This window comes from Pogoniulus pusillus, chromosome 3, assembly GCF_015220805.1.
Source record: "Pogoniulus pusillus isolate bPogPus1 chromosome 3, bPogPus1.pri, whole genome shotgun sequence".
Lineage (NCBI taxonomy): Eukaryota > Metazoa > Chordata > Aves > Piciformes > Lybiidae > Pogoniulus > Pogoniulus pusillus.
The window spans coordinates 50,268,350-50,292,126 of NC_087266.1; the positions used below are offsets into that span (position 1 = coordinate 50,268,350).

Sequence of the window (23,777 nt, forward strand, 5' to 3'; positions counted from 1 at the left end):
TCAAGGAGCTTCGGGGGAGGGACCCCAGCACCCCCCAGCGTCCCCCCAGTCCACTCCCACTGCTCCCAGTCCCCCCCAGGCACCCCTGGGACTCTCTACGGCACCCACAGACCCTTCCCCTCCCCCCCCAGCCACCTCTGACCCCCGTCAAAACCTCACCCGGGGACCCCCATGACACCCCCAGACCCTCCCTCTGCTCCACTGCCCCCTCCCCCCAGCCACCTCGGACCCTTCCCAAGGCGCCCCCAAACCCCCCCAACCCCGGGGCCGCCTACAACACCCCCAGACCCTCCCCCTACCCCCTTCAGCCACTTCGGACCCCCCCCCAAATCCCCCTGCGACCCCCCCAAGCGCCCCTGGCAACCACTGACTCATCCCCAGACCCTCCCCCCACTGCTCGCCCCCCCCCAGCCACCTCATCCCCCCCCCGGGACTCCTCAAACCCCCCTGGGGCCCCCCCAAAGCCCCTCTGGGACTCTCCAAAACCCCCCAGCCCCTTCCCCCGCTCCCCCCCGAGCCCTCTCGGACCCCTCCCGGGACCCCCCAACTCCGCCTAAGACCCCCCCGGGGCTGGGTACAGCCGCAGCAGCTCGCTCCGCGCCGCCATCTTGCCTCCGTGCCGTCACTTCCGGCTGGCAGGCGACGCTCTGGGCTCTCCTCTCGCTGGTCAAAGCCGCTCTAGGCCTCCGAGGTCCTCCAGGCGCCACTGCGAGCGGCTCCGGGCCAAAGCAATGACTGTGCTCAGCTGCAGGGATGGATTTGCCTGCACTCAAGCTGCTGCTGCCAGAGCCCCTCCGTGTCAATCTGTGCTGCCGTTGGGTTCTGCAGCTCTCTCCAGCAAGCATGGCATGAGCTGAAGGAGCAGCAGGAGCAGCATGGCCGTTCCCCAGGCAGCAGGAGGGTTCAGCCCAGCACCAGCTCATGCGGGAGGAGCAGATGCTGAGGAACATCCCCCACGAGACGCAGGTGGCCAAAGAGGCTGGGTCAGGTAAGGCTTTGTGTGGAGTTTGTGCTCCTTCTGGCAGTCAGGTGCACCGGTTCTGAGGAGTAGAAGCATGGAGTGGTTGCTGTTGGAGAAGAGCTTCCAAATCATCCAGGGCAGCCCTTAAGGCAGCACTGCCAGGTCACCCCTAAAGCATGTCCCTGAGCAGCACAGCTGTAGGACTTTGCCTCCCTCCAGGTAGCTGCAGCCAGCAGTGAGGTCACTGATCAGACTCTCAGCTCCTCAGGACTGAGGTTGGGAGGGATTTGCTGTAGCTTCAGTAAACATTGGCTTCCCACCCCCAGGGAGCCTTCTGGAAAGTGAGTGAACCATATTTTTGTCATTTTGGTGTCATATTTGGGCAGTGACTGTCAGGTAATAATAGGATTTAGTTGGCACAGAACTTCAGTGTTTCCTGGCTTATCTGGCAGTCATTTCTCATTTCTTACAATACATTATTTAAAACTATTTCCAGATCCCCTAGATTTGTCTCTTGTTCAAGGACAATTTTTGCTTTTAAGCAAGGTAGTATGGCAAGAAGAGGAAAAAAATGCTGAAGACCTTGTAAGGTACAGATTCAAACTGATTCCTCGCATGAGATGATCTATTTGTGTCTAAACATGGCATTAGTTTCCCCATTTGCTGCTTTCAGCAAGCTTTCAATGGGAAAAAGAAAGTCCTTCCCGAGGGCAGGGTCATCTGTAGTCCATCTTGAGTGCTCTGTTGAGATGAGTTAATCTCAGTACTGTTTCCTCAAGTGTCAGGTTCAGCTGGAGCAAAGTTCATTGAACCTTTAGAAATTAGAAACCCTCACTTTGGAGTTTTCCAGTTGATTTTCTGGAGCTGCTCTCTCTGAGGTGTGTTTGTCAGTAAGGAAATACTGTGACTGCTCAGCTTTCGTTTCACATCCAACACAACAGTGGCATAATCAGACCATTGTCAATCTCCTGTGAAGAAGGTGTAAATGGCAATTTTCTGTGTTACCAGCAAACCCCAAACACTTGCACAAAACCATGGCTTTAATTTTTTTGCTGAAGTAATTACACTTAGGAGTTTCATTCTTAGGCCATGCCATGAAGGTGGTAGCTTTTCTGGAGCAGAAAACTGATGGCTCAGTTTATTACAGAAACACAAAGTAACTAACACTGAGAACTCCACAGCCTGACCTGCTTTCATGCTTTTAATAATTTGTTTTTAAATTCTAGGTAAGAAGCCCAGGATAAGTTTGAGACTGCTGTAGTATAAGCCACAAAGTTTGACACCCTTCCCATTGGGTGTTACTATCTTCTTACAAAGGTGAGTGTGCCTAACATCAGCTGTGGTGTGCTGCCTGACTCTGTTGCTTTGTCAGGAGAATATGAGTAGAGAAACAAGAAAAGAGGACTCCATTGTGCTTCCTGAGCTGTCTGTAAATGTGGAGTGTTGTCCAGATGTGTAGTTTTGATACTAATATAATAATCTGTGTAACACAGGATAATGGAATGGTGTGGATTGAGAGAGCTTTAGAGATCCTCTAGCTCCAACCCCCTTGCTATGGGCAAAGGCACCTTACACTAGAGCAGGTTGCTCAAGACCCCATCCAACCTGTCCTTGAACACCTTGGAGAGAGCATCCACGACTGTCCTGGGCAACCTGTTCTAGTGTTTCACCACTCTTACTGTCAAGAATGTCTTCCTAATCTCCTGTCTAAGTCTCCCCTCTCTCAGCTTCAATCCGTTCCCTCTCATACTGTCACTACAAGCCCTTGTAAGAAGTCCCTCCTGAGCTTTCTTGTAGGCCCTCTTTAGGTACTGGAAGGCTGCTCTAAGGTCTTCCCAGAGCCTTCTCCATCCAGGTGTGTTTACCAAATCATTATCTGTTATCACATAACCCTCTTAACTCGTAAGAGTTTAATCACCATTTGCAGTGTTTTAATTCTGTCTTCCAAGTTGTGTTAGCAATTTTTTTCTGACTTCAAATATGTAGATTGTTTGTAGTAATGCACTTCTGTTGCTGTAGCTGTATGGAATTATCAGTGTCTCTGCCTATAAATGGTTTATGCTTCTCCTGAATATGGAAGTCTCTGCTTTGTCTCTCAGCTGATGTTGAGCCATGAAGGTTCCAAATGCGATTTGTCTTTTAAGGCTGTTTAAAATCCTGCTTTGTAACTTGAAAAGCCTGAGCTGTAATTCTAATCAGTTCTTTTATCCCTGATGTAGACATGATAAGCTCCTCCTGTAATGTTGCTAAGAGTGTGTATGGATTTGTGCCCTGTGGTTGCTGGACACTGGTTTGTACATACAGTGCTTCAGTTGGTGGCAATGGGCCAACAGTGACACTGTGATTCATGCATGGAGTTTGTGATGTGTCAGCAGCTTCCATAGCCCCATCACAGGTACAGAGCAAACCTTCAGCCTGTACTGAACTGGTTAGATTAGAGGGACTTGATAGCTGGGCCAGCTGCTGAAACCTGTGCTGTTAGCACTGAATGGTGAGGGCTGAGCTTGATCCAAATGAAATGAGCAGATCCTTAGTCCTCAAGTGGCTTGTAAGAAATGTTGAGGCTGACCTATCTCTGTTGTCTCTGTGATCAAATGACTGAGAAATGGCATGGCCCAATTAGTGCTTTGTTTAGTGCTTTGAGGTGTGATGATAGATCTGGTACAAGCCATGTGTGATGTACAGAGCTGAGACTGGTCATTACCCTTCTAAGGCTACCTGCAGGCCATGTCTGTGTGTTTATTGCCAGCTCGTGGTTTCCTCTCTTAAATCTCCTTATTCCATGAAGCTTTTGCTTGCTGCTTACTGTGGGATTTGCTTGGAATGTGAATGTTGTAGCAGGTCTGGAAACCCATGCATCTCTTTTGTGCATTTCTTAGGTTGAGAACTCTTTCCTGAGTCACTGATGCATTATTTTGCTTGTGGTGATTTTTTTTGTCACTGACTTACCCAGAATTGAGCAATGGCTTTGTACACTGGTGGCCAAAAGCCACCCCATAAAACAGAGAGCTTCAAGAAATGGCGAGCAAGAAGCAGCCCCTTGTAGCTTAGTTCTAAGGTACCTGTAACATTGAATGACAAATGGGGACTAGGAAAAGACTGGTAGTTTTGCCAATGCACTGCAAGTCAGAGCTTTTCAAGACTCACAGCTGGGGTCACTGAGCTTTTTCCTTGTCTGTTTGTTCAGATTCTTCCCACATCTTCCTCTTCAATTGCAGTGTTTCAGCTGTGGTGTCTGGAGCCTCACTGTGTTTAGGAGCATTCAGACAAGTGGCCTAACTGGATGGAAAAAATGCTGTTTTTCATCTTTAAATGGTAGGAATACATGTACAGGGGAAGGCTGCCTTTTCACAAGTTTTAGTTCCTGCACTTAAAGTGCTTCAGGAGTTCACAAAGTGGTGGTGAAAGACAAGTTTGAACTTGGAAACTTTTCCTAAATGGAAAAAAAATCCAAACCTCTAACCAAAGTATTTTCCCATTGACTTTTTTAATAGGCAACAACAGAACCAAAGCAATAAAAACCTTAGAGCTGTAGTTGAATCCTTTTCCTGTAATAAAGTTTTGCTGTTAGTCTGTCAAAACCATTAGGTGTTTGCTGTAGAACATCGTGCTTGCTTCTGTGCCTACACTGTATCAAGCTGTGTGAAAAGCTGAGCTGTGTTCTGGTGATAGGGATTGGTCAGACAATAAATTCTGTTTGTGAAGTCAGTTTTTTCCTAACTTCTGTTCAGTGTGTGCTCTCTTTTCTCTCCTTGGTGATTGCTGGGAAAGAATGGTTCAACAAGTTCCAGAAAACATAAGTTTTCCCCATGAAGAAGAGAAGATATTGGAGCTCTGGAAAAATCTGAATTGTTTCCAGGAGTGGCTAAAACAATCAAAGAATAGACCTAGGTAAGGTTCTGCTGAAAGCTGTAGGAGATGCGTGACAATGCAAGGCTTAGCTGTAGCTGTTTCTGTTATTCTACCTGGGTTCTGTTAACTCTAACTGCTCTTTTTGCAGAGAGCAGTTCTGGCTGCTGTGGTCATGTCAGCTACTGTTTGTATTTCACTTTGTGAAGTATCAATGATGTTCAAACAGTGGTAGTAAGCTTGTTATTGCCTGGCTGGTGGCTTTATGAAAGAGACTTGCAGGGAAGCAAGGACGACTTTGCCCTATGTCTGCCAGCTGTGAAGCAGCACACTGCCATTTGCAGTAGTGTTGCTGGTGGAACTGGCAGTGGGTAGGAACTGAATGAGTCTTTACTCCCACTGCCAACATTGTACTGGTGCTGGGAGAGGGAGAAATTAGTTGTCCTAGTAAGACTTAAGAAACATAAGCATCCAGATGTATTTACCCTCTTGGAAAATGTGATGCTTACCTTTTGCTTTAATGAAGAATGTTGTCTTGTGTTGTAGGTTTAACTCCTATGATGGCCCTCCCTTTGCTGCTGGCCTTCCACACTATGGCCATATTCTTGCAGGAGCCATTGCAGACATAGTAACTCGATTTGCTCATCAGAGTGGTTTTCATGTTGACAGAAGATTTGGCTGGGCTTGTCATGGCTTCCCTGTGGTATGTGTCACAAATCTGTCTGTAGGTATTTCTGTTTGCTTTTTCCATGTTGTAACCTGTTTCTCAGTCCTATTCCCATTGCTGTTATGCTTGGCTTTCTGGCTGAGAGAGAAATGCAAGTTTTGTCCAGTGTGTTGCTCTGGCTTTTCTGCATGTGATGATTGCAGGTGCTTGCTACTCATCACTTGCCTTTCTCCAGGCATTACTGTGAAGGGATATTTATTTAGTATCTATTGCAGAAACTTTTTCTTCCTTTTCCTCCTGAAGATAGTAAAGCAACAATCCCCTCAGGTGAGGCTGTCCTTTGGAATGTCTGTTGAGTTCAGGTGCAGTGCCGATGCAATCTCAAAAGGACAAAGGAAGCCTTTTGGACTCATTAGGATGCACAGAATAGAAAGAAATGTCTTGGGCGAAATCCTGACAGCTTTTCATGACAGTGTGGGGTTTTTGTCTGGTTGTTTTCAGTGCTCCCAGGAATATGAGATTGACAAGACCTTGGGCATTAAAGGGCCGGAGGACGTGGCAAAGCTGGGGAGTAAAGAACACAACAACCAGTGCAGAGGAATTGTAATGAGATACTCAAAGGAATGGGAGGTGAGTAAAGACTCCGTGCACATTCTGCTGTGTTTTTTACTGTATGTGTGAAGAAGTTTTTCATCTGAGGTGAACTTGGTTGTTCTGTCAACTTGATTACTTGCTTACATCTCGTGTCTACAGCTACCTTGCTTCTCAGTGGTGATCCTGAACGGGGAACAAAAAGAACAGCTTTGTGGCTCAGAACAGGGAGACTGCTCTGATGTCGAGAGGTTCCTTTAAGGTAGCCTGAAGCTCAGAGTGTCTAACTAGATACATGGAACATCTGGCTGATAGGTGGAACGAGTTCTCTCTTTCCTCATGTCTTCCTTTGCGTAGAAAATGGAAAGTAAGATCTGACTTTGGTTTTCAAATGGAGCAGATAAAGGAAATGCACATTAGCCTTCCTGCTTTTATGTTCCCCACTTTTTAGTCTGTTGATTGCCATAGTGCATTGTATACAAATATTTCCAGTGCCTGTGTTTCTGGAACAGCAGAAGCTCTAGCACCTAATTCTGTATCAGAATAGATGTGGATAAACCCTCAGCCTTCCAAGAGTATTCATTTAAACCTTGCATCCCATGAGTGTAGTGAGAGAGAGAACACTGGCCTGTGCAGACCCTTGCGGTTGGGAAGCTGTTCCAAGCAGATGGGTTTATAGGGTTAACACTCCAGGGGGAGTAACCCTGAACCTGACCCTAGGGGTCTTGGCCCCTCCCCAGGGGTGGGCCACCCTCCAGGGGATGGTTAGCCCACTCCCCCCGCTTCCTGTGCTATAAAAGAGAGGGGCTTCCTGCTTCTCTCTCTCTCTTGGCTCCCTCTGGACACAGGCACACTGCATACCAGCACACCCCGTGGCAGCCACGAGGCAGAGACACCATCACATCACTGGGGTTGTATTTATCCCTTTTTGTATTCTGCTGTTTTCCCTTCCCTATCCTTTGTGAACTTCCCTACCTCCAATACCTTTCTAAGTTATTGTTAAACTTTCCCTTTTAACTTCCAAATCCAGGGAGATTGATTTATTTGGGTGTGCTTATCTCTCTCTCTCTCCCTATATCTAATCCCTATCTGTGGGAAAGGAGGGGGAAGAGGGGAGGGCACTCTGTAAATTGTTATTGAGTCTATCAAATTTATTAGAGTCTGTGGGAACTTGCATTAGAACCCAAGACAATGGGTTAGGTATTTTCTTGAGACACACAGGGGTTTTTCTTTTTCCTCCCCTAACTCTGAGTCATATTAATCGTGCATAGAACTGTGATGCTCCATATTTTTCTCTGTAGCAGTGGGGACAGAATAAAGACCTCCAGGGATAATCTAATCCAAGCCCCTTGCCAGAGAAGGTTCACTTAGAGCAAGTTGCATAGACCAGTGTACAGGCTGGTTTTGAATAACTAGAGATAAAGTCTCCACCACTTACCCTGTTTCAGTGCTCTGTTGCCCTCCAAGTAAAGCAGTTCCTCCTCATTCTTAGGTGGAACTTCCTGTGCTCGTGTCTGTGCCTGTTATCTTTTGTCCTGTTGCTGGGCTCCACTGAAAAAAGACTGGGCTCATCCTTCTGATGCCCAGCCTTTATGTATCTATGAGCATTGACTAAAATCCCTGGTCCTTCTTCTCCTGGCTAAACAGCTCCAAGTCTCTCAGCCTTTCTTTGTGAGACAGACTTGATAGTTCCCTAATGATTTTTGTTCTCCTTTGCTGTACCTTCTCAAGCAGTTGCCTATTCCTGAACTGGACACTACTCCAGATGTGGCCTTTTACTAGGGCAGAGTAGAGGAGGAGAACTGCCCTTGGCCTGCTTGGAACTGTTCTTCTTGATGCACCCCAGGATGCCATTGGTCTTCTTGGCCACAAGGGCACATGGTCATCCTGTTGTCCACCAGGACTGCCAGATGTTTTTCCACCGAGCTGCCTTCCAGCAGATCAGTCCCCATGTGTACTGGCACCTGGTGTTATTCCTGCCCAGGTGCAGTACCCTACCCTTGCCCTTTTGAACTTCATAAGGTTACTCTCTGCCAGACTTTCCAGCCTGCCCGGGTCATGCCAGATGGCAGCACAGCCTGATGGGCTGTAAGCCACCCTTCACAGTGCTCATTCTTCAGGTTTTCATGAGCACGAGCTGGTCTGCCTTATCACAATCCTCTGTATGTTCTCTAGTCCTGCTCTGTTCCTTTGGACTGAAATGATTCCTTCTCTGAGTTATCACTGGCCTCTTGGCCGTGGGAGCATTTTGAAGTTATGGCCAGTGCCCACAGAAACTACAGCTGCCTTTGCTGGGATAGCTGTGGCCTAAGTTTGAGTGAGTGGCTGCATGAAAAGCACAGTTTATTTTTTCAACTATACAATTCCTCTACACTCTGAAATGTTGTGTTTCAAAGATACCATTGATGATTCTTTGTTCTTAGAACTAAATAGAGAAAAGGTTACTCTGCTTCATGTTTGATGTTCCATAGCTGTTCCTTTTTCACTTGCTGTATCTGTAGCCACTGCTGTTTGTGCAGTGCTGGTGCTTAGGATAGTGACTGGAGTTTGGATTAATGCATAGTAATGTGTGCATGTGCCTGGGTGTGCTTCCACATGCATCTGTTTTAGGTTAGGAATAAAGATTAAATTAGTTTAAGTGACTTGTGTGTGATTTGGCTGATAATAAATTCAAATCTTTTGGGACAGTGTTAAGAGGAATTCACAACATTTCTACTGGAGATAGAGTTTGTTTTCTGTCTGGATTTTCTAGCAAATGAAAACTATGAAAGGTTCCTTCATGGTGTGAGGTCTTCCAGTGCTGAGGGCAGACATAATACTGTGACTTTGTGGGTCCTTGTACTGATCAGTCCTCGTCTTTGGATCTTCATAGTGGAATGTCACAGTGGCTTGAAGATCAGGATCCAAACATCTATTTCAGGACCCCAGGTGTTATGTGGAAATATAGAGATGACAGAATGAATTTGCTTTGTTTCCACTTTCCTAACTTGACTTCCAGGATGGTGTGTGTCAGTAAGCATCAGGACAGGTGTCTCTGGGCTTGACTGTTTGGAAAGCTAGTTTGATAGCTGTCAGACTAGCAAGGGAGTACCACCTGGCCAAGCAAATCCCATAGCTGGCTTATTACTCATGAGTGGTTCTATTCAGTGCCAATGGACATGACCATAATCTGTCCTGAGAATAGGGACTAGCACCTGTCCCAGCCTTGTCACAGCTTTGGGAAGGCAAAGAAGGTAGCTGGCCTTGAACTAGTTTTTGTGACTTGTGGCATATCAATTTCTCTCAGCATTTCTTTGTCTTCGAATTCCATCCTGCTTTCATAGGACTGAAAGCTGATAGACTGTGTTCTGGATCTTGGTTCTGCAAGGAGAAGTTCTAAAAATAGAAACAAGAGCACTGCAATCAAAAGCAATGTTCAGACATTTGAACCTTGGCTGAACCCTGAGTGGCCCACCATTTCTATCTGCTGAATGAGCCAGAAGATCCACCACTTCAGTCTAGCAGTGTGGAACACATTTGCATGTTGCATCACCTTAGTTCTAAACAGTGATGCTCGTGGTTTCTTTCTTGGCTTGCTTTTGCCTCTTCACATGGGCTGTTTGGAACCATTGTCAGGCTAAAATATTTGACAGTGATTTTGCATTGATCTGGGGCAAACACTGCACTTAAAAATCAAGCTGTTTTGCATAAGAAATATTGGGAGTTGGTCATGCTGTTTAATGTTGAGATACCTTTCAATCTGTGCATTCGTTTCTCAACAGTTCAATGCCACAAGATTGGGACAGTGGATTGATTTTAAAAGTGACTATAAAACTCTCTCCTGAATTCATGGAGTCTGTCTGGTAAGTTGACTTACAAGGATTCATAGATGTTTTTTCTGAATTTGGAATGCTAAGGAGGCTTCAGTGATTGTGATCACGTGCTGGTGCACAGCTCTAGAGAGCTGCTTTGAAACAAGCCAAAATCTGATCCATAGCAGACAAGGTAATGAAGGGGATGTGAAATGTCTTGATGTCAGGTGAGGGAGTTAAACTAGGTCAGTTATCCTTCTTCAGGGTGGTCGAGCTTTTCAAAAGAGAGTATGGCAGTACTGCTTGCAGTGAGCCCTGAAGTCTCACTGCTCCATGTCAGTTTAAAAGCACTTCTGATCTGTTCCTTGCTTGCTTTAGGAAATTCTATTATCTCTGCATTTTTTATGTTCTCCACACCATTAGCTACAAATGTGCAAACTATCCAAACTCACTTTGGTTCCAAATCTCTTCTTCAAACCTGAATTTAGAGGCTGGGAATCTGCTGTGCTGTTTTACTTGGCAACATCGTTTGACAGCTGTCTTGGGCTCCTGCTGCAGAGCTCAGTAAAGATTGAGTGTTGTGGCAATGCATTCAGGATGACTGTTGGCATACCAAAATATTGGACAACCTTATAGCTTAAGGGTAATCACACTGGCCCACAGAGTAAAGAAATAGCTATGTTGAGTCCCTCAGGTGTTAGAATGACAAGGTGAATTTCAGGAAGAGGTTTGGCAGCATACGTGCTGACAAAAAGCCATCACAAAGCAAGTGATGTGCATATAAAATGTTAGTGATGTTCTTTAATATTAGTTTTACTAATAACTTGCATAGTTAGCTACATAGAGTTATGCTGAAGGATTGGCATAACATACAGGTGTCTTTGGAGCCTTTGTTAGAGGGTTGAAGTGCCAGTGACTTGTCAATGAGCACTGAAAAGTCTGTGGGAAGGGAGCAGATGTTTCACCAACTTAGCTGAAGAAACCCTGCATAATGCTAAAGCTCAGAGTGGTGAGACACTTTCCTTTCCTACACTTAGTGGCACCTTAAATCCTCTGTAACTTGCATCTTCCAAGGACTATGTAAAAAACAAAGGTGACTCGAGCTAGCTGCAGGGTCTCTCTGCAGCCCAGTCGTTTCTTTGCATTTTCTTTCTTCTTCTCCCTTGGCAATTTCTAGTCTTCCACCCAGCTCACAGAGGTCACCTCCTCTAATGATTGCTTTGGATACAAACTTTTGGTGTTTTTCCCATAGATATTTCAGGTAGCTGTTTTGGAAAGGCAAATGGAACACCGATAGAAATGCTGTCCCTTGTCCCAGCCTGCATGAAGCATGCTCTGAGGTGGTAAGCATGCAGTTCCTGTTGCTTACCTTGCACAAACAATCCTGCAGTGATCCAGCTCAAATGCATATGCTGAACTGACAAATCTTTTCTGAAAGACTTATTTGTCCTTAGGCAAGTCAGAGTTGGTGCAGTGTCTGCTGTAAAACAGATGCACTCACTGCCATGTTGCAGATTGTAGCTAGGGATCAGGCAGCCACAGCTTGCCTGGGGGTGATGTTTATTGTGTTACACAAGGTTAGTTTGGAGTTGTAGGTAAGATAGAGCCTTTCTGGGGTGAAAGACTTCTGGGTTTGGCTTTTCTGTGCCAGAACTCGGGGAAGGATTGTTCAGAAGGGATTGTAGTGATAGGACAAGGGGCAATAGTTTGAAGCTGGAGCAGGGTCAATTTAGGTTGGCCATGGGGAAGAAGCTCTTTACAGTGAGAGGTGAAATACTGGAACAGTTGCCCAGGGATGAGGTTGAGGCCACATGCCTGGAGATATTAAAAATCAGATTGAGTGTAGCCCTGGGCAGCCTAATCTACTTGGAGGTGTCCCTGCTGACTGCAGGGAGGTTGGACAAGATGACCTTTGAGGGTCCCTTCCAATCCAGTGCAGTCTGAATCTGTCAGCTTGGTGCTGCTGAGGATCTCTTAGGCATTACCCATTTTAGACTTCAGATTAATCTCTCTGATGTTAACGACCCATCACAGGAAGTTATTGAGTTTTGCTAGAGGCCCAGGGATGAATCAGTGGACTGCACATCTTCTCCACATGGCATTCTGTGTTTTCTCCAGCTGTCTATTCTGCAGGGTAATAATTATTCTGATTGCAATCCCATATGACAGCAGGACAGTGCATATCTTCTGGTATTCTTGATTTGGGCTGGAGTGAGAAATGAGTGCAATAATCTACTTGCATTTTGTGGTGAAGATTATCATTTCAAACATAGAAGGCAAGACACTGACTTGAAGATAGGTGCAGATTCTCACAGAATTCACAAGCCTACAGAAAAAAGTACTGTTTGCCATGCTGACATTGGTCGCTTAGCACTGAGTTATTTGTCTGGAAGGGGACTCAAAAAATGATAAGGATGGTTTGAAAACGTAGTTTGAATAAATGATTTTTGGAAGTGAGGAGTGTGTGACAGCTTGGATGTGGAATTTGAAATGAATCTGGCATGATTAGGTAAGGTTTGTCCTCTCCTGCCTTTACTTTCAAGGTATCCAACCTTAAAATCATCAGTCCTGCTAAATGTGCAGGTCAGTGAGACCTGATAAGATGGTAAATGTTGGTGAACCTTCAGTAAACTGTGCAATACTTGGATACAGAGAAGTGTGGGGGTTTGTCCATCACATGGACACGATGAGCTGCAGAGAGAAGTGTGTTTCTCATCTTGAGTGTTGACTTAAATTGTTCCATTGTAATATTGTGTGCTGTTTTGATGATTTCAGGAAGACTTAAGAACCCACACGACAGGCTCTGCTGAAGATTTCATAAACAGATGTAAAGCTTAATGTGTGGCTGACCTTGGACAGGAACCTTGAGTTCAGAGTGAGATCAGCTAATAAAGGAGACCATGGATGCAAATTGTAGGGCCATGAAACTAGGCTGATTATTTTGTCTGGTCAGCTGTGTTGTCTTGTGAAAAATGCTCTTCAAGTTCTTAGGCTTTGCTTGGGTGGGTTGCAGATGTCTTTAACCTGTATCTGTGTCTCTTCCCTATAGCACTGGCTGCTGTGGTAGGTACTTATGGTCCCGTGCTGAAGTGAGCAGCTAAAGCAAAACCCCATTCTGCAGTTCAGTTACTAAATCAGCCATGTCATGTGCTACATCATGTTCCTTGTTAACTTCCAGGTGGGTTTTCAAGCAACTCTATGACAAAGGGTTGGTGTATAGAGGTGTTAAGGTCATGCCTTTTTCAACTGCATGCAACACTCCACTGTCACACTTTGAGTCTCATCAGAATTACAAGGTAAGTCAGTGTCTGTGTGCATTTGATGTTGCCATCAGAATGCAAAGAATGGTTTAGATTGGAAGGGACTTCAAAGCTCAGCCAGTTCCAGCCCCTTGCCATAGGCAGGGACACCTCCCACTAAAACAGGTTGCTCAAGGCCTCATCCAGCCTGGCCTTGAACACCTCCAGGGAGGGAGCATCCACAGCCTCCCAGGACAACTTTTTCCAGAGTCTCACCACCCTCACTGTGAAGAACCCTTTCCTAACATCTAGTTTGAATCTCCCCTCTGCCAGTTTAAACCTATTACCCCTTGTCCTGTCATTACAAGACCTTGTAAACAGTCCCTCCCCAGTCTTCCTTTAGGTCCCCTTCAGATGCTGGAAGGCCACTAAAAATTCTCCTTGAAGCTTCCTCTTCTCCAGGCTGAAAAGCCCCAGCTCTTGTAGCCTGTCCTTATAGCAGAGGTGCTCCATCCCTCTGATCATCTTTGTGGCTCCCCTCTGGACTTGCTCCAACAGTTCAATGTCCTTCTTGTGTTGGGGGCTCCAGAACTGCACACAGTGCTGCAGGTGGGGTCTCAGGAGAGCAGAATAAAGGGGGAGAATCCCCTCCCTTGCTTTACTGGCCCCACTGCTCTTGCTGCAGCCCAGCACACAGTTGTGGTCTGGGCTGCATATGCACACTGCCAGCTCATGTTGAGAGCTTTTCACCAACCCAGACTCTTAGGTCCTTTTCCTCAGGGCTGCTCTCAGCCATTCACCACCCAGCCTGGATTTGTGCTTGGGATTGCACTGATGCAGGTGCAGGACCTTACACTTGGCCTTGTTGAATTTCATGAGGTTGGCCTGGGCCTGTTGGCTTGAGTTTTGATTGGAAAAGCTTTAGTAGTTTCATCTTGATGGCTCATCAGCATGTTATTGCACTCTAAAGTAAACAAATCTAGGTAAAGGAGTTAGATTTCAGGATATTTTGCCATATCAGTAGTTTATGTTGATCACTTGATCGCAGCCTTCTTGCCAGCTCTACTTGGTTACTTTTTACTTAGAGATATATTAAGTACATTGTTTTATCCTGGTAAACTACTCTCACTTCCAGTATGAGCTTTCAAGATGAGTGTTGCGCTGTGTTGGATTCTTAATGGTAAGTAATTAGAGGAGCACTTCTGTCTCTGCAGATCTGAATAGGAGGAAAGTCCTTGGTAGAGTGGAAATCTTCTGTGAGGGGAATAATAAGCATTGTCAAAGACTGTGTTGAATGGTAAAGCAGTAGCAGAGCAGCTCCTCTAAGACTCATCAAGTTAGATGGGTAAATCCCATTCAATGTTTTACCTAAGCTAATGCATGGTGTGCTCTGTTTGGTAAGGTGTTCCTTTGAAAACAAATCACTAGATACAGTAAGTGCAGCTTCTTGTTTGCCTCAGCTTTCTGTTCGTGTATGTGAAGGCAAGATTATGTCCCAGTTTTGATGTTAGTTTGTGAGAGGTTTTGTATCTTTCCAATCCCCTCCCAGGCTGTCAGACCCTTACATCACAAATCTTTCTCAGATACTGGTCTTTTTTAACATCTTGCCTTAAAAAGTCCAATGTGCTGGCCAAAAATAGTAGATTTGAAAACAAATGTTGGAACAGATTTGGAGTGCAATACAGTCCCTAGAGCCCAGAGCTGTTACTGTTGTGGAGGGGTATTTGAGCATACTGAAGAAAAGAGGTTTTGTAATTTAGAGCAAGTGAAACCTGCAAAGATATCCCAATCTTTGTGACTGAGAACTGAAATAATAACTTTACTCACACTTTTTAACTGGCATTTGGTACAGGCTCAGATGAATGAGTTTTCTTCAAAACAAAGACTGCTCTGGGGAGGCTTTTTTTATGGGGGGGGGTGTGCACCCCTTTCCTCTAGAGCAAAGCTCTTTTCTCTTGAGTCTTAATGAAATATTGAAATGCTGTTTCTTACTCTAGAATCAGTAAAGTGTGTGTGTGGTTGTGCTAGTTTGAAGCAAGCTGGAATGTTTTGGTAAAAGAACTTGATAACAGGCAGTGAAATGAAAACAATTGATGTCAACTTCTCTCACAGTCTCGCTGAGAGCTCTGGGAAGAAGAAGTAAACTTTCTCCATTTTGCTGCTCTTCTGCCTTTGCCTTCAGACCTGGTCACATCTCATTAACCCTGCTCCCACTAACCCTGCTCCCTAACCTCTTGGCTGCACCTCTTTTCTTCCTGAGAACTGGGGTAAGGTTGAGAGGGCCAGGGGAGGTGTTGGGGTGGTTTGAAAGCCCCTCCTGGGGACCTTGGTTTCTGGGAGGGGAGTTGTGCTTTTGTATTGTTTATCCTTTGTATATTTCTGTATATAATTGTATATAACTGTATATATTGTAAATAGCTGCTTGTAAATTCTGCTAGCTGTAAATAAATTGCTTCATCTATATTCCCAGGGTCCGTCTGAGTTAGCTGGGGCAAAGACAAAGTGTGGGAGGGGCGGGGTAAGCCCCAAACCATCACAGTGGTGGGTGTTCTGCTTTGCCACTTCATGCAAAAAATGTATTGTTTTGCCTGCTAGAGGTGGTGTTTTGGAAGCTGAGACGTTGAGGATCTATAAGCTGACAAGATTTCTGCTTGGCAAGAGCAGCTGTTCCTGGGTGGAAGGCAGCTGTTCTCTTTCTGGCTACAGAGAGCAGGCTGTGGCTTCTGTTCTTTGATCCTGTGAGCATTGGCACACAAATCATGAGAAACAGGGCACAAGAAGCATGTTAGGAACTGAGTTAGGTGCCTAATGTGCACTTGAGTAACTGGTGTCAGCCACTTGTATTGCTTTGAGCTGAGAAGAAGCGTTGTCTTCAGGTGAAAGCAGGCATAATTTGTGAAGAGATGAAGCAGTTGAAGTGCCATTACTTAGCAGTCTGGATGTGTTTTTTTCCAGTGGCTTGCCAGTTATTTTTATCTACCTGGTCAACTTGGTGCTTCAGAAAACAAAGTGAGTAGCCTGTGGTGGTGTTTAACAACTGGCAGAGACAGAGCTGTAGGGGTAGCTGCAGCTTTGCTTGCTATTGAGTGTGGTTCCAGAGTTATGCAGTATTTATGTTTTACAGTTGGCTGCACCAGATGCTCACAGAAAATTCCCTCTGGAGCAGCCCTTGGCTCAGACATAAGTAGCTGCCTGTCCCGTGATGCTATGAACTGTTCCCCAGTGCTGAATGGAAAGCAGAGAGCCTAGCACTAGGCATGGTGAAGGGAGAGATCCTGTTTATCTTCTCGGGGGCTGTCTGCTGGCACCCATTTTCTTTTGGCATTTAAAGTTAAGAGTGAAAATGTCACATTTGCAAGGTTAGACTTGCATTTCCTATCTGCATTTCATAATAGATGCAGTGTGAAGGGACTGAATTGGCTTGTACTTGCCTGAAAAAACAGGGCTTGCTTGTGACTTTTCAAGGTGAGTTTTATAGGAGAGCTGAAGAGGTATCCTTCAGTGACATTTTTCTGAAGTATGGACATGCTTTTATTTTTAAAGGCCTCCACAGCTGGCTGTTTTGGGGGTTTTTGGCCCTTGTTAACAGCAGTTTCTTAAAATAATACATCTCCAGTAATGGCTGTTCTTCCTATTCCCTGACTCTGGAGGGAACAGTGGGAAAAGACTTTGTGTGTCTGAGAGACTGCAGGTTTTCTTGATGGCTGAGATGGATTATAAACTTTTACAAGGAGATTCTAAGGGGTACCTGAGGAAACCTGCATTTAACTTTTTGTTTTGGCAGCTCATGGCTAAAATATCACTGCTGATCCAAATTTGTAACCCTATGGCTTTGTTGGACTAACAGTTTGCACTGGTATGGTGGAGGAATGTTGTCACTGGTGTATTCTTCAAACTCTCTTATGCTACCTGTTCAAATTCTGCCACTGTGGGGATGATCTAAGCAGGCTGCAAGAGAGGTTTTGTTGGATGACAGTAGTAGTTGCTAGTTCTGGGATTGTTACCTTCTCACTAATACATGCAGTGTAATGTTTTGCCCTCTCTGGTGTTTGTCTTGTTTTTAAGGATGCTCAAGATCCATCAGTGACAGTGAGCTTTCCACTGGATGAAGAGGCAAGTGTTTCTCTTGTTGCTGGGACCACGACTCCTTGGACCTTGCCCAGTAATCTGGCCCTTGTGTTAATGCAGAGTTGCAATATGTAGAATGGAGAGGCAAGTGTTAACTGAAGGGGACATGTAATGAACATTTTCTTCTTTGAACCCTGTGAATATGTACTTCTGTTTTTCTGGATAGGCTGTTTTAAACTGGATGCATAGCAGTTTGCTGGCCTTGAATTAGTATTTTGAAGGATGAGGATTTCCAGTTGCTGAGCTCTTCTTTTACATGCATTGTGAGGACTGTTCCCTAAAAGTAGCACACCTTTTACCTGTTGTCTGTAAGTCACACTGGATTTGGGAGCTGAGGAAGTGTGACTAGGTGTTGCCAGCTTTTTTAATTCCCTCCTTTCCTGGGGCTCAGGCTCCTAAGCAGATATGACAGCTAAGTTGGAGTAACTGAACTGTACTCTTAGCTCATAACAGACTCAGGATGTCATATGCTAGTCTCAGTCTGACTCACCTTTCAGCTGCTCACATTTTCTGACTTTTCAGTGTACATTCAGTAGGGGGAAACACCCCCAAAAACCCAACAAAACACAAACAAAAGAGGGAGAAGATATTCAAGGTAATGATGGCATTTCCAGTGCCAGCATGACCACATGAATGGAATGTGTGCCTAAGGTGATGCTGAATAAATCAAGTTGCAGATGCCTTTACAGTGGACTCCATGTGTTGGGGTTTTCTTTATTTGAGGAGAGGGCTAAACATGTTTTGGGTATCCCAGGTTTTAACATAAATGTAGTCATCTCAAAAAGCTTATTGTGTACTTGCAGAAATAGCCTACATCTGTCTGAGAGGCTGAGTTGTCGGGTCTGAGCGTCTGGCCTGCTGTCCACTGGTGGGATAGTCACCCTAATGAAGCTGGTAGAGTGGTAGTCAGAATGAGCTTTGCCATTGGGTGTCTCTTAAAATGAAATCTAGGCATCAAATTGATTGGAAGTCTCAAAGGCAGCATAAAGTAGAATGGTTACCCCTAATGTCAGCTTAACAGCATGGATTTTAGGGAGCAATTTTCCTTCTTCCAGTTGCTTCCCTCTGTTTTAGTTACTGCTTTTCTTTGTCATAATGGTAATAGATGAGGTGGAGTATTTCTGCCTCAAACTGGAAACCACAGTGAAAATCAGTCAACTGGATTTCACCCTGTGCTTTCTGTCTAAACTTTTGAGCAGTGTTCACTATGTGGCTGTGTGAGGAAGAAGTAGCTGGGACCTAACTGTGGATCAGCAGGATTATTCTGAGCAGTTTTAGATCTAATATGATACCATCTTGTCTAAATGGAAAGGCTTTGTAATGATCATAATGAGGGTATTCAGCTGAGATTTGTGTAACTGTTTGTTTTCTTTTCTATTCTAGAGAGTGCCACAGGACAGATTTCCATTTGGATGGAATCCAGGCTGGTAGCACTGCACAAACCTGAAAGTGAATAGGAAATACTTGACAGGCAAGTACAGAAATGATTGCACACTTGTTAAGCTTCAGTACTTTTATAGGTCAGAAGTTAGATGTTTTAAGAAGTTGTGTTTTGCCATAACCCAAAGATTAATTTCCCTGCCTGAGTGTATAGCTTGCAAAAATCTGTGGAAGACATTGACATTTCCTAGAGCAACTTGGTCTTGTACATGAAGCTACAGATTGAGGAAAGGTTTCATTGGATCACTGTGGGGGGTGTGTGTGTGCAGTAAAGGTTTCTTAGTCCTTCACTTTCCTCTGTGCTTTCTTAGATAGTAATTTAACAGTCTCAGACCTTCTCTGAGATTGTCCAAATGCTGAACACTTCTAAACATTGTGTAAATATTTGGAGGGAAGTGGGCAAAAGGAAATGCCACTTGTGTAGGATGGTCTGGTTGGTGGCAGTTGAGGCTTTTTGAGGACAACTCAGTTCAGTGGCAAAAAGTTATTTCTTCGCTGAGTCAGCAGGGGGGACGCAGGTATTAAATTCTGTAGCTCTCAGACACAATCTGTGGCTTTTCCATTGTCAGGCAGTTAGGCCCCTGAGGGGAAAATGAATGCCATTTACTCTATACCAGGTGGCTGGGTGAGGTCAAGGAATGAACTTAATGAAGTCTTTTTGTATCTGAAGTCATCTGAACTTCCTGAGTACTCTCAACTTTCCCACTCTCCCTCAAGCCTGCCTTTTTTTCTCCCTTTTCCTCCAGATGCAGATGGGTAAATTTTTGTGAGAGCACAAGTGGGACTACTTCTTTGTTTCACTGATGAGATGACTACCATCTCTACCATAATACCTTCAGCTGTTTTGCATAGATGGATTTGTCTTGGTGTATTGCCCCATTTTTGGCCATTGAGTGGCTTGTTGTTTTATTTAGCAGTGGCAAAGATGAAGTGATTAATAACAATGTTTCTCCCTTTGTGTGGTGTTTCAGTCTACTTGCTTATTAAGCACTTTATTTCTTTGTCCTGTTTTTTTGCTGTTGCCTCTTTTGGGATTCTAGAGAATCCAAATGAGGTTTCTGATCTCTTGAGAGTGAAGAATTGCTGTAGTGACTTAAAATGAGTCTGTTAATACTCTAACTTAGGTCACAAGAAGGCAATGCTGTGTAAATGTTCAGCTTGAAGTTCAGGATTTTGATAAAAGTATTTCAGAACTCAAAAGAGAAAACTGAGAATGTGATCTACAATCCTTACCTGTCACTGACTTGTATGAAATAAGAGTGTAACCACATCCTCATTTTTTTAAGCTAGTTTTAGTGCTTCATGTTCTGTGTCTGAGTGTTCCCATATGTGTGGCTGGGCACTAGGATGCTTTTCTCTCATCTGATCCCGATTAAGCACCTCAAACATCCCTAAGCCTGTTTGTGGTATAAAAATACATAAACCATCTGTGAAGCTGTGGCTTAAAATAGAAGTCTCCTCTTTTCCTAGTGGCTATTTTGTATGCTGAGCTGAAGAGTCATGCTCTTTAACTTGGCATTAAATGCTGCTTGAGTTCCTTTCTGTGCAGTGAAACAGCTTTGAAGGGTTCCTCACTTTGAAGTAGTCCAGTGTTTCACGGTTTGACCATTGTTTTGGAGGATGTGGATCAAGAAGAGTATAGGGAAGGACTGCAGCTGTTACACCTTCAGAGAGCTCTCCCATCTGTTAGATGGAGTTGTGTTTTAACTAGACATTTTCCTGAAGTGGATGATTCTAGCACTTGGAAGAGTTCTGAGCAGTGAATGCCAGCCTATTGCTGTCTTTGTCCACTGCTTACAGGGGTCTGAAGAGAGAGAGTTCTATAGGCTCTCTCTGTGTCTTACATCTCTTGTTTGGCTCAGTTGGTTCCTCAGTCAGTCCAGTCTGTCTTGAGTCTTTCTCTGAGATGCCTGTGGAGTGTTTGGATGCTTAGTTTTAGAATAAGGAACGAGGTATCCATGCTTTAAAAGCTGTATCACAATCTCCTGTGCATGTAACTTTTAGGTGGCTTGGATTATGTCATTAAGACATGTTACAGTTTTTGTCCAAGTCCAAATTGCTGAAGAGGTGTAGAAGTGGGAAGCAAACTATTGAGAAAATACTTCTGTCTTCACTCTATGAAGGAATAATCTCTTTAGGATGGGGAAAAAGGAAATAGGAATATATAGCATTTCTACCAGCTGTCTGAAGAGTTCCTCTTAATTAGTTTGTGTCAATTCTTCTCCTCAGGTTTCCTGGCATTGCTCTTAAAGGCAAGAAATATAAACCACTCTTTGACTATTTTGTTCAGGTAAGACAAACAAGTTGTGTTGAATATAGGATATAGAGCAGAAAAAACCCTCACCTTCTACTCCCTCTACTCTGACCTGGTGAGGCTGCATCTAGAATGTTGTGTCCAGTTCTGGGCCCCTCAGTTAAAGGACAGGGAGTTGCTTGAGAGAGTCCAGTGCAAAGCCACAAAAACGATGAAGAGTGTGGAATCTCATCCTCATGGGAAGAGGATCTGGGGCTCTTCAGCTTGGAGACAAGGAGACTGAGAAGTCACCTCAGGAGTGTTTATAAGTATGTAAAGGGTGAGCACCCAGAGAATGGAGCCAGGCTCTATTTGATGATGCCCATGACAAGACAAGATGCATTGGGAAGTTGCATGGAAACATGAGGAACATTTTTTCAGCCTGAGGATGACAGAACTCTGGAACAAGCTGCCCTGGAGGGTTGTGGAGTTTCCCTCTCTGGAGATATCCAAGACCTTCCTGGATGCGTTTCTGTGTGATCTGGTATAGGTAATCCTGCTCTGTCAGGGAGGTTGGACTGGATGATCTTTAGAGGTCCCTTCCAACCCCTGACATTCTGTGATCCTGTGAAAACAAACCAAACCATTCTCAGTATTCCCTGCTCATGTTATAAAAATGTGTCCTAGTAGCATACTCTAGGTTGTATTCAAGTAGTTAAAAATCTTAGTGAAAGACTGAAAAGCAGAAATTTAACTTTTTTTTTTCTCCTGTGTTTTGTTTCTTAAGCTTTAAATCCTTTCACAATAAGAATTCAGTGATAACTGATAGTTTGTGTGCAGACAAATGATCCCATGTGGCTAAATCAGCAGTGTTCTCTCGGCTTTGTCTGTTGAGCTTGTTGTCTGCCTATGAGATCTACACATGTTTCACTCACAAGAGAAGGGCAGGCACCTCAGATAAAAGAGGTGTGAAGAGGTAAAAGCTTTTGCTAAAATGACTGCAGATATTCCTGTTAATTTTTTTTATGGATGTCCTCCTGTGCAGCATTTAAGCTTTGCATAAGTCTCATGTGGTGAGCAGCACTGCAGAGGAGACTCTGAAAAATGGATGAAAGTTTTCAATGAATTGAAGTGGATTACAGTACTGCTGGACAAGCAGCTGTTAACTCGTGTGAGGGATTTGGTCATTAGCATTTGTATTCAAACTTGTGCCCGAGTCAGCAGAAGTGAGAACCTCTGCAGGGAGCAGGACTGTTATTGCTAGAGAAAGGTCAAGCACTGCTGAACCTGAGAAACAGGAGTGCAGGTGTAAAGGCTTGGAACTGATCAGTGTTTTGAGTCCTGCTGTACTTCTGAGGAGCAGATGGGCATCTATTGGTTTTCTTTTTAGAAGAGATATCTTATCTCAAAACAGCTCTCTTCAGAGCAAGCCAAAGCTGTTGTTTGGTTCAGCTGTGACTGCAGTAAGTTGGTGGGTTTTGTTTACTACTTGTCTGTTAAGGAATAGATAAGAGCTCTTTATTTTTTGCTAGCTGAGGACACCACAAATTGTCAGATCTTTTCTTAGCCATTTCTTTCCTTTTCTTCTTTTTCTTGTTGTCACCTTCTCATCCTCTGGAGGAAACAAATCAAATCAATGACTATAAAAGTGAACTTCTTTGTAAAATGAGAAGCTACAGTGGCTATAGGAAAATGCAAGGAGACTTCTGTATATAGAATCTCAGCAGCTGTTGTGGTTGTATCCTTGCTTTCAGGAGTGTATTGATTTGTAGCATGTGAAGCACAGAACTGTGCAAATACATGTGGCTTGAAGAGTAATTGACTATTAGTAATTGAGGCCTTCTGGAGAGGTCTTGGTCTTAATCACATTTGATGCTGTTTAAATGAAGTGTACACCCTGGGTGTTGTAGCTGTTGTGAGTGATTAAAGAATGTTAGTAAGGTCATATTTTACTGTGTCACTTGTTTTTGATGCATTTGTTTGCTCTTGGTGGGTGGTTAGTGGCTCCTGCACATCTTGAAGAACTCTGTTTTGCTGTGTCTATGTGTATGGATATAACTATACCTGTATATATGAAATCTCTGTGTTACAGTGCAAAGATAAAGGTGCCTTTGCTGTGGTAGTAGACAGTTACGTGAAGGAGGAAGAGGGCACAGGCGTTGTACACCAGGCTCCCTATTTTAGTGCTGTGAGTATGAATTGCACATCTGTAACCTTAATTTTGTTCCATTGTGCATTACTTGACTTTCCAGCTCCTGGGGACTGGCTGTCAGGGTGACTGATAGTAAACAATCTTCTTCTTTGCTGCTTGAAAGGTAGGAATAAGGAGCACAGTGTAGCACTGTGTTCTAATGAACTCTTGCATCCTCTCGTGCCCTCTGTATGCTGCACTGGGGATTTTAGGTGTCCCTGGATTGGATTATTGTGATATGTGAAGTGAGCCCACCACTGTCTCTGAGTGTTAGTGACTCTAGGTGTGGTGTTTTGTTGTTTTTTTCCCCCAAAGCTGTAATTTATAGCTTAGGGAAGAAATGCTCTGTTGCACTGATAGTCAGAACAAGCTTTGCTAAGTGACAGGTTCGGATGGTAACAGTGGTTTTACACAGCACACTGCCCCTCTTCAGTGTTTCCATTTCATTGCTCATTGGGCTTTTAGAGAGCAAAAAATTGCTTTGCCTGCTTTTGTACTGAGACTTTTTACCTTGATGGGAAAGGGTTTTGTTGCACTCCTGTTTTTCTGTCGTTATTGTTCTTTTCCTCTGTCTGTTCTGGTGAAGGTTAAGAGGGATAATTTTTCATGGATAGAATTGCATCAGTTTTAGACAGATTAATTTAATGCATGAGTTTAGACTCGTTGTTCTTTTTGGATAGTTTCCTG

At 44.3% G+C, this 23,777-nt stretch overlaps 1 protein-coding gene and 1 non-coding gene across 41 annotated transcripts in view; both read left to right on the forward strand.

Moving 5' to 3' along the window:
- LOC135193050 (isoleucine--tRNA ligase, cytoplasmic-like) overlaps positions 1-23,777 on the forward strand; it is a 31,443-nt gene that overhangs the window by 2,063 nt on the left and 5,603 nt on the right. For 2 of the 40 annotated variants that reach the window (XM_064176525.1, XM_064176517.1), the window contains exons 2-6: positions 829-988; positions 4,733-4,852; positions 5,357-5,513; positions 5,979-6,107; positions 17,164-17,361. In XM_064176525.1, the coding sequence (XP_064032595.1) occupies positions 876-988; positions 4,733-4,852; positions 5,357-5,513; positions 5,979-6,107; positions 17,164-17,301 (657 nt within the window). In that variant the 5' untranslated portion in view covers positions 829-875 and the 3' untranslated portion in view covers positions 17,302-17,361. The other 38 variants (XM_064176508.1, XM_064176499.1, XR_010309087.1 and 35 more) reach the window with 37 other exon arrangements.
- LOC135174164 (small nucleolar RNA SNORA84) lies at positions 3,230-3,364 on the forward strand. Its single transcript, XR_010301769.1, has one exon. It is a non-coding gene; the product is annotated as a small nucleolar RNA SNORA84 (small nucleolar RNA).